At 45.6% G+C, this 13,472-nt stretch overlaps 1 protein-coding gene across 1 annotated transcript; it reads left to right on the top strand.

Annotated features, from left to right (window-relative positions):
* Window positions 1-112: 112 nt before the first annotated feature.
* LOC311530904 (uncharacterized protein) lies at window positions 113-12,785 on the top strand. Its single transcript, XM_084647934.1, has 5 exons — window positions 113-332; window positions 9,231-9,322; window positions 9,822-9,948; window positions 10,555-10,668; window positions 10,989-12,785. Exons 2-5 carry the CDS (start codon window positions 9,299-9,301, stop codon window positions 12,038-12,040), a joined length of 1,317 nt encoding a protein of 438 aa, XP_084504060.1. The 5' UTR covers window positions 113-332; window positions 9,231-9,298; the 3' UTR covers window positions 12,041-12,785.
* Window positions 12,786-13,472: the final 687 nt, after the last annotated feature.

Below are 13,472 nucleotides of genomic sequence, written 5' to 3'. Positions count from 1 at the left end.
ATGAGACCAGAGATGCTGCAGGGAGCCAGGTTTATCGCTAGGACCCAGGAGCGGCTGGGGGGCGGCTCTGGGGGGAGCGATCGCGGGGCTCAGGCCCGGCCGCAGGAAGTGACTCGCAGCCGCTGCGGGGACTCTGGCTCCCGGCGAGATCCCCGCGCCCCGGCCGCTGGTGTTGGGAGCCCGGAGCCCGGGCTGCAGCCGGGAGAGGGGAACCTTCAGCCGGGCCCTGCCCGCTGCTCCCCGGGAGCCTCTCCCAGGGCAGAGCCCCCAGCCCGGCCAGGGCCCCTTCCCGGCCCGGCCCCTGCCCCGGGGGGGCCCCGCTCGGAGGGAAGGTAAGAGAGACCCGCCCCCCCCGTCACCCCCGGGCTGCAGGGGGCGGGTTTGGCCCCGGGCTGCTCCCCGCGGAGCCGGCTGCGATTCCCTGCCCCGGGCCCGGGAAAGCTGCCGCAGCTCCCGGTGTGTGCGGGGCGGGGGGAGCCCGGCCGGGCCCTGCTGGGAAAGTGACGTGGGGGGGGGGGGACTGAGGGGGAAGAACCGGGGTACAGGCCACGCCGGGTAGACCGGAGGGGGAAACCCAGGAAAGGGGCTGCAGAGGGGATAAAAGGGATAAAAGCCCAGGTGGGCTGAGCCAGCTGCAGTGGTTGCAAAAACGTGGGGCATTGGGGCTTTTCCTCCCCCCTTTCCTAGGATTTTAGCACCCATTTCCCAGGGCCGTGTCCTTAGTCCCAGTGCATCGTAGTGCGGGGACAGGGGCGCTCTCCCCCAGGCCATAAGATGTTACTGAGCTGTTAGAGGACACATGATCCAGTGAAACATTTACAGACCCCCCCCGCCCCCCGCACAGATCTCACAGTCACACCTGCTTCCAGTGTTTAAAGAATCCGGGTCTCAGTTTCTGTGTCTGTGTCAAGCCGCCCAGCGCTTCATCCATGTGTCCTAGTCCCTGTCCCTGTCCCTCTGAGTTGGACTCCCCTTGGAATCCAGTCTGGGCAGTTTCACTCCTTTACATTAGTTCCTTCTGAAAATATTCTTTGTATTACTCTGAGCTCTTCATCCTACACTTCATTAGCATTGGGCTGAGGGACATCATTCTGCCATGGTATTCCTATTTTAATGGCATATAATCTTGGGAAATATTAATAGTTGTGATCACATCTCACTGTGATACTGTAACAGTTCCTGTTTCTATTGCAATGTTGTAAATTGAGTTCTGTGCTGATTCCATGGGCTGGTCTGAAAACTCCTTCAATTTCCTTTTGCTTTCGCCAATTCTTACTTTGTCTCTCTATCCAGCACCCTAGTACTTTATCCCATGTCCCATTTATGTACAGAATTTGGTTCCCAAATATTCACTAATGGCCAGAAGTTTCAAGGTTAAAGGCACCTAGATACTTTGTAATATTCCACTAGTGGCCGAAATCCTTTTAAAAATCTGTCCCTAAGGGCCTTAGAGTGTCTCCTATACAGGGCTTCTCAAAAGGAACTTTCTGTGGTATTTTTTTTTATTAAGCATAGATATGAAACCCCAAGACAGAATGACAACCCCAAGAATTCAAACCCCATGGGTTATGAACCGAACAGTCTAGAATTGAAAGAAAGAAAGAAAGAAAGAAAGAAAGAAAGAAAGAAAGAAAGAAAGAAAGAAAGGTTTTTCTTTTATTACCTTTTTGTGTCTGAGCCTTTGGGGTGTACTAGCTACATAGGTTTACTGCTACCCCTTCCAAAGGGTCCATACCTCTAGAATGGCTGTACAATCCTGTAACATTTGATGCCATTTTACACTTCCAGGAACATGTGATTCCCCTCCCCCACTTGCAATTGAAAATTGATTTTAAAACCTTATTTCTGTAAGTAACCCTCCATCCTGCACTCTTGGAAGTACCCACTTGACTTTTCTCTGACTTCATTTATTGCATCATCGATGTGGATTTTTCTACCACATTGTTTGTACTTCTAATGGCCTATTTAAGTTCCCAGCCCTTTATGGATACATTTCAGGGATGTTCTTCCTTCTGGCACATGTACCGATTTGTATGGCCAAAGTCAAATAATTTTTAAAAGGAATTGCTCTGTTTCTCCTTTGCATTGGTCAGCGCGGGGGACACCGTGCTGACCTCACCTTTTCCTTTATGTTTTCGCAGTGGACTAGCTAATGCGGGTTAATTGCCCCATGGTAAATACGCCCATTTTCTTATAGATGCAGACTCTACAACTGATTCCGATGGTAAATGACCCATTATTGTTCATGGCCTGAAAACTCTGATCCTGATTGGGTGACTACTACTCCTGTTCCTTTGCCAAGCGCGGCCTCTGAATGTCTGTGCCTGTTTGTGGAGGCATCATGGAAAAGAAATGAAAACATTTAAAACTAAAGAATTAGCACTCTGCCGCCACCACCACCAATTTCCCACATTCCCTTTCCTTTATTTCCTCACAGCTTGTCTGCATGGTCTGATGCTAACAGTGTAAAGTTAATGCAAATAAATCCCAGGGCTTCAAACCCCTGTGTGGACGCTCTCATTCAGAAGTAAGCTGGCCTTAATTTCGACAGTGGCAGTCAGGGCAACCACAGACAAGTGCAGGAGACCTTCCTCCCAACACTGTAAATAGTCAGGCCTTAGATGTGGATTTTTCTACCACATTGTTTATACTTCTAATGGCCTACGTTTTACCATTTTTGTTGTGATTCATTTCAGGGATGTTCTTCGTTTTGACACGTGTACTGGTTTGTACGGCCAAAGTCGAAGAATTTTTAAAATGAATTGTTCTATGTGTCCTTTGCCTTGGTCAGGCCGGAGGACACAGTGTGCTGGCCTCACCCTTTCCTTTGTTTTCACAGAGGGCTAGCTAATGCAGGGGAGGTACCCCATGGGAATAACACCCATTTTCTTATAGACACAGACTGTGCTGCTGACTCCGATGTTAAATGACCCGTTATTGTTCATGGGCTGAAAACTCTGATACTGAGTGTGTGTCTCCTAATTCTGCTCCTGTGCCAGGTGCTGCCTCTGAATGTCTGCGTCCATTTGTGGGGGTGTCACGGAAAACAAATTAAATCTTTTAAAAGTAAAAGAATTAGCAGAGTCTCCCCCAGCCCCCCTAACCAATTTCTCTTATTCCCTTCCCTTTACTTCTTCAGGGCTTGTCTGCGTGGTCTGATGTTAAAGGTGTGAAGTTAATCCACATGAATTCCAGAGCTTTAAATCCCTATGTGGACGCTCTCATTCAGAAGTCACGTGGCCTTAATTTTGACTTTGGCAGTCAGGACAGCCACAGACCAGTGCCGGAGACCTTCCCCCCCAACACTATAAATGATCAGGTCTTTGATCACTTTTTGAATATTGTTCAAGTATTGTATAGTCCAAGTGTAACCCACATGCGATTTTGCAAGTCCAAAGAGAAGCAGTGGGGCGATGATCTCATCTTCCCTGAATGTTCCCTTGTGTAGAAACGCCATTAGGATATTTCCCAGGTATCAGCTTTGGTCTGACAGAATTTCAGTGAGGTGGAAATGTAAGGTGATCTCGCTCCTCTTCTCTCTCCTGCAAAGGACAGGACACCCTTCATGAGCAGGAGGGTGAAGGTCAGATAGTGTCATGGCAGATCCTGCTGTGAGCATGGAGAGTGTTGGCCTGGCTGCTCGGTGATCCCCTTTGTAAGGAACGTAGCCCAAATGGCGGCACTCTTGTTCCATGGGAGTGAACTATAAAGACTCCTTTGATCTCTTGCCCTGGTGAGAGTGTGCCCTGAGGGAGACACACTGCACCAGAGTCCTCCCTGGCTTCATTCAGAGCCGTTCCAGAGCATGGAGACTGTGAATGTCCTGAACACCTATCTCCCTCCAAGCTCTGATTGCCTCAGCTCTCAAGTGAGTAAAGAAGGAGTGGCCGTGACAGGTGCCATGTGCCCAATGAAAACATCCGATGCAGCTTTGGAAACAAATACAGAGCATGTCTAGTAACTGCCCCACCCTACTTCTGGATGCTTTGGAGCAAGATCAGCCCTGTGCTGAGACACAGCATGACAATGTGTGAAGTGAGCTCAGTATATTTTTGTTACACCTGCCAGACTGTGCCTCACACCTTTGTGAGCATCACACTCACAGACACCGACATGACCATCCTCACAGGGGCGGCCCATCCATATAGGCGAACTAGGCGGTCGCCTAGGGTGCCAAGTTAAATGGGGCACCAAACTTGAGGGAAAAAATAAAATAAAAAAAAATTAAAAAACCCTGAAAAAGATGAAAAAAATACAAATAAAATAACAAAGATGTCATTATTTCAATTACTGTTCGTGTACGGAGGGAATATGAATTATAATTCATTTCTCTACATTTCTGAGAATTTATTAATGTCAAATATTTTATTTACTGCAAAAATAATTAATATTTCAGCAATTTTTTTTCCAATTTGCGATATAGGGTCAAGATGACCCACTCCGCAATTTTGATAAGCAATAACTCAGCCACAATGAAACACTTCTGCCAGCCGCAAGAGCCGCAATGCTAGTGACAGCTAACTGGAATATACATCAAGGTTGCATACCCAGAAATTCATGTAGAGCGGAGATATTGAGAGTTGATACATGTAAAAAGGTCATTTTAACACATCACAGGTAGATGGTTAAGAATTGAGCGAATACTGTGGAAAATTGTGTTTCTTGGTGCCAAAGAATAAAGAATAACGTCTTTCAGCATTATAAATCCAAAATGTGAGTATCTTTAAGCGTTGTTAAACCTTAGCGTTATTATCGAGCTGTATAATTATGAACTTTTCTTTGTTATAACTGGTTCACATCTAATAAATAAGGTCCATAAAAGAAAAGTAACAGTGTTAATGCTTAATAAACTATGAAAGTCATGACGTCACCCTCCAAGCGGGTAACCGTGAGGAAGGGGATTACTTTCCAAACAACGAGTGTTGGGTTATAACGTCAAAAAAGGTCATTTGTTTCCATGTACATGTAAATGCTGTAACTAACTGTTTTAATAGGTAAGTGAGTGTATGTTACTAATCACTGAACCTTTAAGCAGTGAAAAGACGTGTTGGGATGGCTGCAATGTGGTTTAAATCGCTAACCATGTGGTGGGTGTGTCAGCCATCCTTAACACTATCATGCTTGCAGTCGGGAGCACAGTACATAACAATATTCAAATGTCCCATGGCAGAAAGAGGAAAAAGAAAACTCTCAGGGGCTGAGTATTGGAAATGAAAGGCTGAGATGAAAAAGGACCAAGCAAAACAGTAGGGATCCTTCCAGAAATATCTTCTCTTTAATCCAAATAAAGATGGAAGCAGTTCACAGCATCGAGGTAAAGGACTTTTACTTGGAGAGGAGGTTAGTTCACATCCGCATGAAAGCAGTTTGGAACATAAAGATGACGGAAACTTACTTCTAGATGAAGGCAGCTCACAGCATCAGACTGATATGGAAGTGGAGAAAATTTATTCACCTTCAGAGAGACATGCAGAAATTGAAATAAATGAAGTAGAAGGAAGAAAGGATGAGGAAATTACAAACAATTTACAGTATGGGGAGCCAGTTTCATTGCCCACATGTGATGACTGGATGCGGCAAATTCTCATGGAACATGGACCCGAACAAGTTCATGAATTTCCCTTCCGTAAGGATGGAAATAAAAGAAAATTCTCTGCTCAGCATTACAAGAGGAAACTCATTAAGGGGAAAGAAATTCATCAAAACTTGTTACAATATTCAGTGCCGAAAGACTCTGTGTTTTGCTTTTGCTGCAAGTTGTTTAGAAATCAAGCAATTGGTACACCACTTACTAAAAAAAGAAAAGGAGTACTTGTGGCACCTTAGAGACTAACAAATTTATTTAGTTTCTAAGGTGCCACAAGTACTCCTTTTTGCAAATACAGACTAACACGGCTGCTACTCTGAAACCTGTCACTTACTGAGAATGGTTCGAAGGACTGGAAAAACATATCTTCAATTCTCTCTTCACATGAAAGAAGTACAGAACATTTGCAATGTTTTCACAATTGGAAAGAACTTGAATTATGATTGAAAAAAGGAAAAACTATCAATGAAGAGAATTTATGTGTGATCAAGGAAAAAGAAGAATATTGGCAACAAATATTAGAGCGTCTCATTGCTTTAGTGAGATTTCTCAGTGGGCAAAATTTAGCATTCTGCAGCCACGGTAGAAATGAAAAATTATAACTCCAGGTAATGGAAACTTTTTAAAATGTGTTGAATACCTAGCTTTGTTTGATCCAGTCATGAAGGAGCATCTACGTAAAATAACTGATCATGAAACACAGGTTCATTACTTAGGAAAAAATATGCAGAATGAACTGATTCAAATCCTAGCAAATGCCATTAAAAAGAAAATTGTAGAAGCTGCCCATTCTGCAAAATACTTTGCAATAATACTGGACTGTACACCCGATGTGAGTCATGTGGAACAAATGACGATGATCATTTTTTTTGTGGATACGGAAAAGTCTGCAGATGAAGATAATGTTGAATTGCTCATAAAGGAACATTTTTTGGGTTTCGTACCATTGAAGGCGACGACTGGAGCATTTATGACTGAAACGATTCTACAAGAGCTTGAAACAATGTCATTATCTGTTGAAAACTTACGTGGCCAAGGCTATGAAAATGGGAGTAATATGACGGGTAAAGACAATGATGTGCAAAGGAGAATGATGGAAATCAGTCCTAGGGCCTTTTTCGTTCCTTGCAGCACGCATTCTCTGAAATTGGTTGTCAATGATGCTGCTAGATGCTGTTTGGAGGCAAGCAGTTTCTTGGACCTGGTGCAACGTGTTTATGCGTTTTTTCTCAGGCTCAACATGTTGTTAGAGAATTCACATGGCGAGTCAGAATATACCAACTGTGAAACCACTTAGTCAGACAAGATGGGAGAGTCGCATTGATGTTTTGAAGACTCTTCGCTATGAATTTGGAAACATTTATGATGCCCTAATTGAAATTTGTGATGATACTACCTTTACTGGATCATCTGGCAATACGGCACATTCAGATGCAGATTCTCTTGCAAATGGCCTTTCCAAGTTCAAATTTGTGACTTCACTTATTTTGTTGTATAATATCGTTTTCGAGATTAACCTCAGTGGTAAGCAGCTTCAGGAAAAGAACCTGAACATACACTCTGCTATCAAAAACTGCAGAAAACTAAAAATATTCTGGAGGAATTAAGAAATGATGAAGGGTTCAAAAGAACACTGGTAAATTCTCTCAAGCTGGCTGAAGAAATAGACTTTCTGACAGAATTTGAACCAGAGCCAGTTCGCATTTGGCAAAAGAAACAGCAGTTTTTGTCCGAAGGATGAGACACACCGATTCAGAACCCAAAACAAAGGTTCAAAGTGAATTTCTACTTCACAGTCCTTGATACTGTTATTCACTCGGTTGACGAAATATTTCAACAGATGCAGCAGCTAGAGTCAGTATTTGGCTTTCTGTATGATATCCACAGCTTGCAAAAGAAAACAGCAAAACAGATAAGAGAATTTTGTATAAAACTGGAGTCAGCATTGACTCATGAAAATTCAAAAGACATTGATGCTACAGATTTGTGTAGTGAGCTTCAGGATTTTTCAAGAGGACTTAGGAAACATTCTACTCCTGAAGAAGTACTGAACTTTGTTTATGAAAATAAACTCTGACAGTTTTCCAAACATCTTTATAGCTCTACGCATTCTTTTAATTTTGCCAGTTTCCGTAGCTAGTGGGGAATGTAGCTTCTCAAAGTTAAAATTGATAAAAAAAATCTGCATTAAATATGGTGCAAGAGAGACTTGCTGGACTTTCAACAATGTCTATAGAGCATGAAATAGCTGGAAAATTGTTTCTAAGGGTATGTCTATGGGTAGTGATCGCTCTATCGGGGGTCGATTTATCGCATCTAGTCTAGTCGCGATAAATCAATCCCCGATCGCTCTGCCGTCGACTCCGGTGCTCCACCGCCACGAGAGGTGGAAGCGGAGTCGACGGGGGAGCGACAGCAGTTGCCATGAAGATGCCGCGGTAAGTCAATCGAGGTATTCACGAAGCTGAAGTTGCGTACCTTACATCGAGTCCCCACTCCCCCTCCAGTTTAGACCAAGGCTAAAAGAACTAGTGTCTGAATTTTCAAAACTTAAAGCAAGAAAAGTCATGTTTTAAGATCACAGAGTGTTTCTTATTCAGAGTGTTTTGTAAATACAGGTTAAAGTTCATTGAAGAGTTTTCTTACTTCTTTCTATATTGGATGTGGTGGTAATGGCAGTTAAAGCAGGATTGCATAATGGATGATTTTGGAGTTGTAATAATAAAAATTATAATTAACATTTTTAATACATTTTTATTTGAAATCAGAATGAAATATCTAGCTGTCATGTACAAATCTATTCTGAAAATTTCATGTCTCTGTTTTATCTGATCTCAGAAACATTAGTTGGACAGAAGGACAAACCGAATAATTAAGCTTTTGTTTAAAAGAAAACGCTTAAAAAATGTTAAAAGGAAAAAAGGGGCAAAATGTTTCCCAGTTTACCAAAAACCTCAGCCTAGATCTGCCGTGGGCGTTTGGGGGTGGGGGCGCCGATTGCATGGTTCGCCCAGGGCACCAGTTGCTGGCAGCTAGTCTAGGGCCGCCCCTACATCCTCATGTACAACAGGGGTAACAGACAATGCTGTCTGTCTAAGTTACATTTCCCTGGCAGAGCCTAGTTACAAGGGAAATATCCACGGGCAACCCCCTCCCTTCCCGCATACACACTGCTCCCAGCTTCCACTGGATTTTTTTAAAAAGAGACAAACTCATGATCTTTGGGGCTCTGATTCCTGAGTGTTCAGGGCTGCCCTTGGTCTTGGTCTGATTTCCAGGCAGGTTTTAGACCTCAGCCACACCGGAGTCAGACCGGAGTCACTGCTGACTCTGGCAGGGGGTGAGTGCAGATGGGCCAATGGGATCAGCCTCCACCTGCCTGTCCCTGGAGGCTGCCAGGGGAGTCCAGGGCAGCTCATTCTTCAGGTGTTGCCACCATAGGGCTCTGGCTATTGCTAAGGGAGAGGGGTTTACACTGCAATGGGGGACAATCCCTCAAAATGGCCCCTTTGATTATGCTCTTTTTCTAGCATTTGGCTTAGAGATGCTGTTACTGGGAGGGTCTAAAGAGCCTGGGGGTAATCAGGGTGTGACATGGACTGAAGCCCCTTCTGTAACCTCCCCCATCGCCCCTCTCGCCCAGACAGACTGAGGAATCACATCCACGTTTTGCTCCAGATCGTCCCATCTTCCAGGAGACAGGGAAGGGAAATGGCTGTGATGGAGCCAGCTCAGGTAGGGGATTTTCAGGGAGTTGCTGGGCAGGGGGAGGGAGAGGCAGGGAGAAGACAGGGTGTGAGAAACCTGCTGATTTTCTGAGTAGGACCATTGGTGATGGGGAGGGAGGGACATTCGCCCATTGTGAAAACAGGACACAACCCCCCTGCACAGGGCTGGAGCCTGAACCCACTAGCCAGAGGCTGCTGGGAAATAAAAAGGCAAGCTCTTAGGATTCCTGTCCCCTTCCCTGCTCAGAGCTCTGCTTCCCGTCTCAGCCTGTGACTGGCAGGCGTGTGGGAAATTAGAAGACCCTGCCCTGCTCCGTATGCTGGGGGGACAGGGAGCTCTCACCTACTCCCCACCCCCTGAAGCCTCCTGGCTGCTCTGAGCAGGGTAGGGGTGGGATTCTTCTACTCTGGCCCTCCCAGAGCTTCACTTTTTTTTTCCTTTCCTGTGAATAGCAGGATAGTGGCTGGGGCAGCAGGTGTTGATTGGGGGACTCTTGTTGTTTCAGATGTTGGTGACCTTCGAGGAGGTGGCTGTGTATTTCACCCAGGGGCAGGGGGCTCTGCTGGACCCCACTCAGAGAGCCCTTTACAAGGATGTCATGCAGGAGAACTACAAGACTGTGACCTCGCTGGGTAAGGGATTCCCGTCCCCTTGGTTATTAGAAGCCATTGAGTTTGTATGTATGAATCTCGTCAGGTTCTTCCCTCGTCAGTTAGATCAAAGGGGAATGTTTTGCATAACGAACAGTTGCCCTGTGCGAGAGACTTGCATCTCCATGCCCTCTCCAGTGAGACATGCTGTCAGAACTTAATGGACATGCTAGCTCATCCCCACCCCTCCATCTTTCAAAGGGGCAGAATTCATTCATTGTCCTTTCTGTATTGATCCCATTCACACACACAATCCTTGTTTACCTCCCTTCTTGGGAATAGCTCCAGCTATTGGGAAGGCTTAGAAGTAGGCAGGAGTTTAACACCAGAGCTGCATGTGTGTCAGCAAGACCCCTAGACTGCGCAGATCCTGGGAACACCTAGTGAGAGTGTAAAAATTCCCCTCACCTCCGCAGACATCTGCCTCTTCCAAGGGGGCTCAGCGACCATGTTTCTGTCCTCTTGGGTTCCATGTTCCCCAGCAGAGCACAGGGACAGGTTCCGCTCACAGAATGTCCTTCATGACAGACGCGCTCTCAATCCTCCATGCACCCTGATCTGGTCTGATTTTCCTTCCCCCCCGCATAGGATTCTCCCTTCCCAAACCTGAGCTCATCTCCCGCCTGGAACGAGGGGAAGAGCCGTGGGTCCTGGATCTCCAGGCCTGCGAGGAAAGAGAGAGCCTGAGAGGGGCCCGCACAGGTGAGGACTGACACTGAAATCATCTGGGGAATGAAGAAAAAGTTGAGAATCGTAAAAATGTGGTGTGAGTAAGCACCCTCAGTTCTTCCTCATCTCGCCCAGGGCAGCACTGTAGTCAGCAGATATTGCTTTCCACCTGTCCTGTTAGCTGCAGGAGTTTCTTTCCTGTCTCTCCTTCCCTGTGAGTGTTTGTGTGAGATGTGGAGGCAAAATCCAATTGCTCAGTATTCGCAACTGTAGTGTGTCGCGTTTTCCCTCGGTGCTATTCTTCTTTCTCCCCAGGACAATGACTGCTGTCTGAATTGTCTCTTTCCTGGCAGGTGATGAGCAAGTGAGTGAAAACAAGGAGGAGAATGATCATGAGGAAGTTCCCGGGGAAGTGGAACCACAGGGGACCTCTGTGCAAAGAGCTGAAGGGAATTTTTCCCAATACTGGCAACAGGGAGAAGCCTGGGGAAATTGGCACAGGTCAGAGAGGCTGCAGGGAAACCACCCAAGGAAGAAAGTGGATGAATTTATTAAATGTGGGGGAGGACACAAGGATCCCATAACCCAGCAGACAATTTCCAAGGAAGACAAACGCTATGCATGCCTCAGTTATGGGGAAGGATTCATTCTGAGATCACATCAGACAATCCATATTGGAGAGAAACCACTTCAATGCTTGGACTGTGGGGAAAGCTTCAATAATCGCTCAGCCCTGAATAACCATGGGAGAAGCCACAGAAGAGAGAAACCCTCTCAATGCCTCGAGTGCGGGAAATGTTTCATTTGGAAGTCAGAACTAATTAGACATCAGCTAAGCCACACAGGAGAGAGACCCCATAAGTGCTTAGACTGTGGGAAAAGTTTCAACTGGAAATCAGTCCTTGTTAATCATCAGGCAATCCACACAGGAGAGAGACCCCATAAGTGCTTGGATTGTGGGAAAAGTTTCAGTCGGAGGTCAGTCCTTGTTAATCATCAGAGAATCCACACAGGGGAGAGACTCCACAAGTGCGTGGACTGTGGGATAAGTTTCACATGGAGGTCAGATCTTATTAATCATGAGAGAATCCACACAGGAGAGAGACCCCACAAGTGTTTAGACTGTGGAAAAAGTTTCACACGGAGGTCAATCCTTGTTAAACATCAGGCAACCCACACAGGAGAGAAACCCCATAAGTGTTTAGACTGTGGGAAAAGTTTCACACGCATGTCAGACCTTGTTAGACATCAGTCAATCCACATAGGAGAGAGATCCCACAAGTGCTTGGACCATGGGGAAATTTCACACAGAGATCACACCTCATTAAACATGAGAGAATCCACACAGGATCTAAACTTCTCTGACACAGGGACAGAAGGTGTTAAGGAAATTGCATGTAATTGACCTAGAGTCAACCTTTAGAGACATGTTAGAAACGTGTGTCCTCATTAGATAAACTAGAGCTTCAAAGGGTAAACGTGTATTGTTAAAGACATGGAAGAAGATGGTAACTGTAACAGTTGTTGTTTAGCAATATCTTGTTAGAGGTTAACAGTGGAAATAAACGGTTCCTGTCTAGGGCTGTATTCTGTGAATTCAGAGATCAAAAGGGAATATTAACATTTAGATAAAACTTGGTTGTAATAATGTCACTGTTTGTCTCCTGAAAATTTGTCATAAACTGTCTATGAACTGCTTTATGGAGAATCACCTGATGTTAATCCATGTAATTAATTACCAGTGATCTTTAGAAAATAGAAGGTTACTTCAAAAGCCTATTGTTCAGCCAAGGACTGTGTGCTGTCGTGCCGCTGCAAAGATGATCCTTTCTTCTCTGATCTGCCTAACCTGTATCCGGGGGGGGGGAGTGTGAATCGGAAGACGGAGATCTCCAGACCCATCTGGACCGCCCTGACATTGAAATTGGACATTGGACTAGAACTTGATGAAATGATTCTGTAAAGGACTCTTTGCAATTCTAAAGCATCAGCTGTACAATGAAACTGAGCTAAGGACTCTATGCATGTCTCTGTGTATAATGATCTTTTCACCAGCACACTGATTTCGTGAGCTGTAGCTCACGAAATCTTATGCGCAAATAAATTGGTTAGTCTCTAAGGTGCCACAAATCCTCCTTTTCTTTCTTCTTTTAATAAATCTTAGTTGAGTCAATAAGAATTGGCGGTAAGTGTGTATTAGGGTAAGAACTGAAGTATTCCTTAACTTGGTGGATAATGTATAGGATCCTTTGGGATTGGTGGAACTTTTTAATGTGATGAATAAGATTTTCAGCAGTCCCCATCATGTTGCAGTGGGCTGTCTGGGAGGGAGCCCGAGGCGGGGTTGCTTTAAGGGAGCTGTGCTTTGGCCTCTGTGTAGCAGTACGGTATTGTAGAAGCTGCTTTGTTGCTGGCTTCGTGAATCTAAGTTCTGGAATAGCCACCAGTTTTGAGGATTGTCGGCCCCATTCTTTGCAGTTTGCCCTAACTGAGCGATCTCATTGTGGCCACCCGGGATCCAGGTCACAACTTCATAAATGCCTTGCCTGTGGGGAAAGTTTCATTCAGCCATCGTGGCTCCCAACCCCTGTGGATGGGGGGGGGGGGGGAATGCCCTGCATTTCCCCAGCCCACGGTGTCGGGGGGCGGGGGGAAATCCCCTGCTGCTCCGCAGCCACTTCGGGTGGTGGGGAAACACCCCTGCAGCTCACAAGCCACCACTGGGTACATGCCACCTGGCCTGGCTGCTCCCTCTTTACTCACCTGAGAGGCAATCAGAGCTTGGACAGGAGACAGGTGTTTAGGACAGTCACCGTCTCCATGCTCTGGAATGGCTC

The sequence above is a fragment of the Lepidochelys olivacea genome, assembly GCF_965140295.1.
Source record: "Lepidochelys olivacea isolate rLepOli2 genome assembly, chromosome: 14".
Lineage (NCBI taxonomy): Eukaryota > Metazoa > Chordata > Testudines > Cheloniidae > Lepidochelys > Lepidochelys olivacea.
The sequence above is the reverse complement of the archived record's forward strand: the minus strand, read 5'-3'. Positions and strand labels throughout refer to the sequence as shown.

Coding starts and splice junctions, on each gene's coding strand:
- LOC311530904 (XM_084647934.1), top strand. CDS start 9,299: ATGGCTGTGATGGAGCCAGCTCAG. Junction 9,949..10,554: donor CAAGACTGTGACCTCGCTGG/GTAAGGGATTCC, acceptor CCCCCCGCATAG/GATTCTCCCTTCCCAAACCT. Junction 10,669..10,988: donor CCTGAGAGGGGCCCGCACAG/GTGAGGACTGAC, acceptor CTTTCCTGGCAG/GTGATGAGCAAGTGAGTGAA.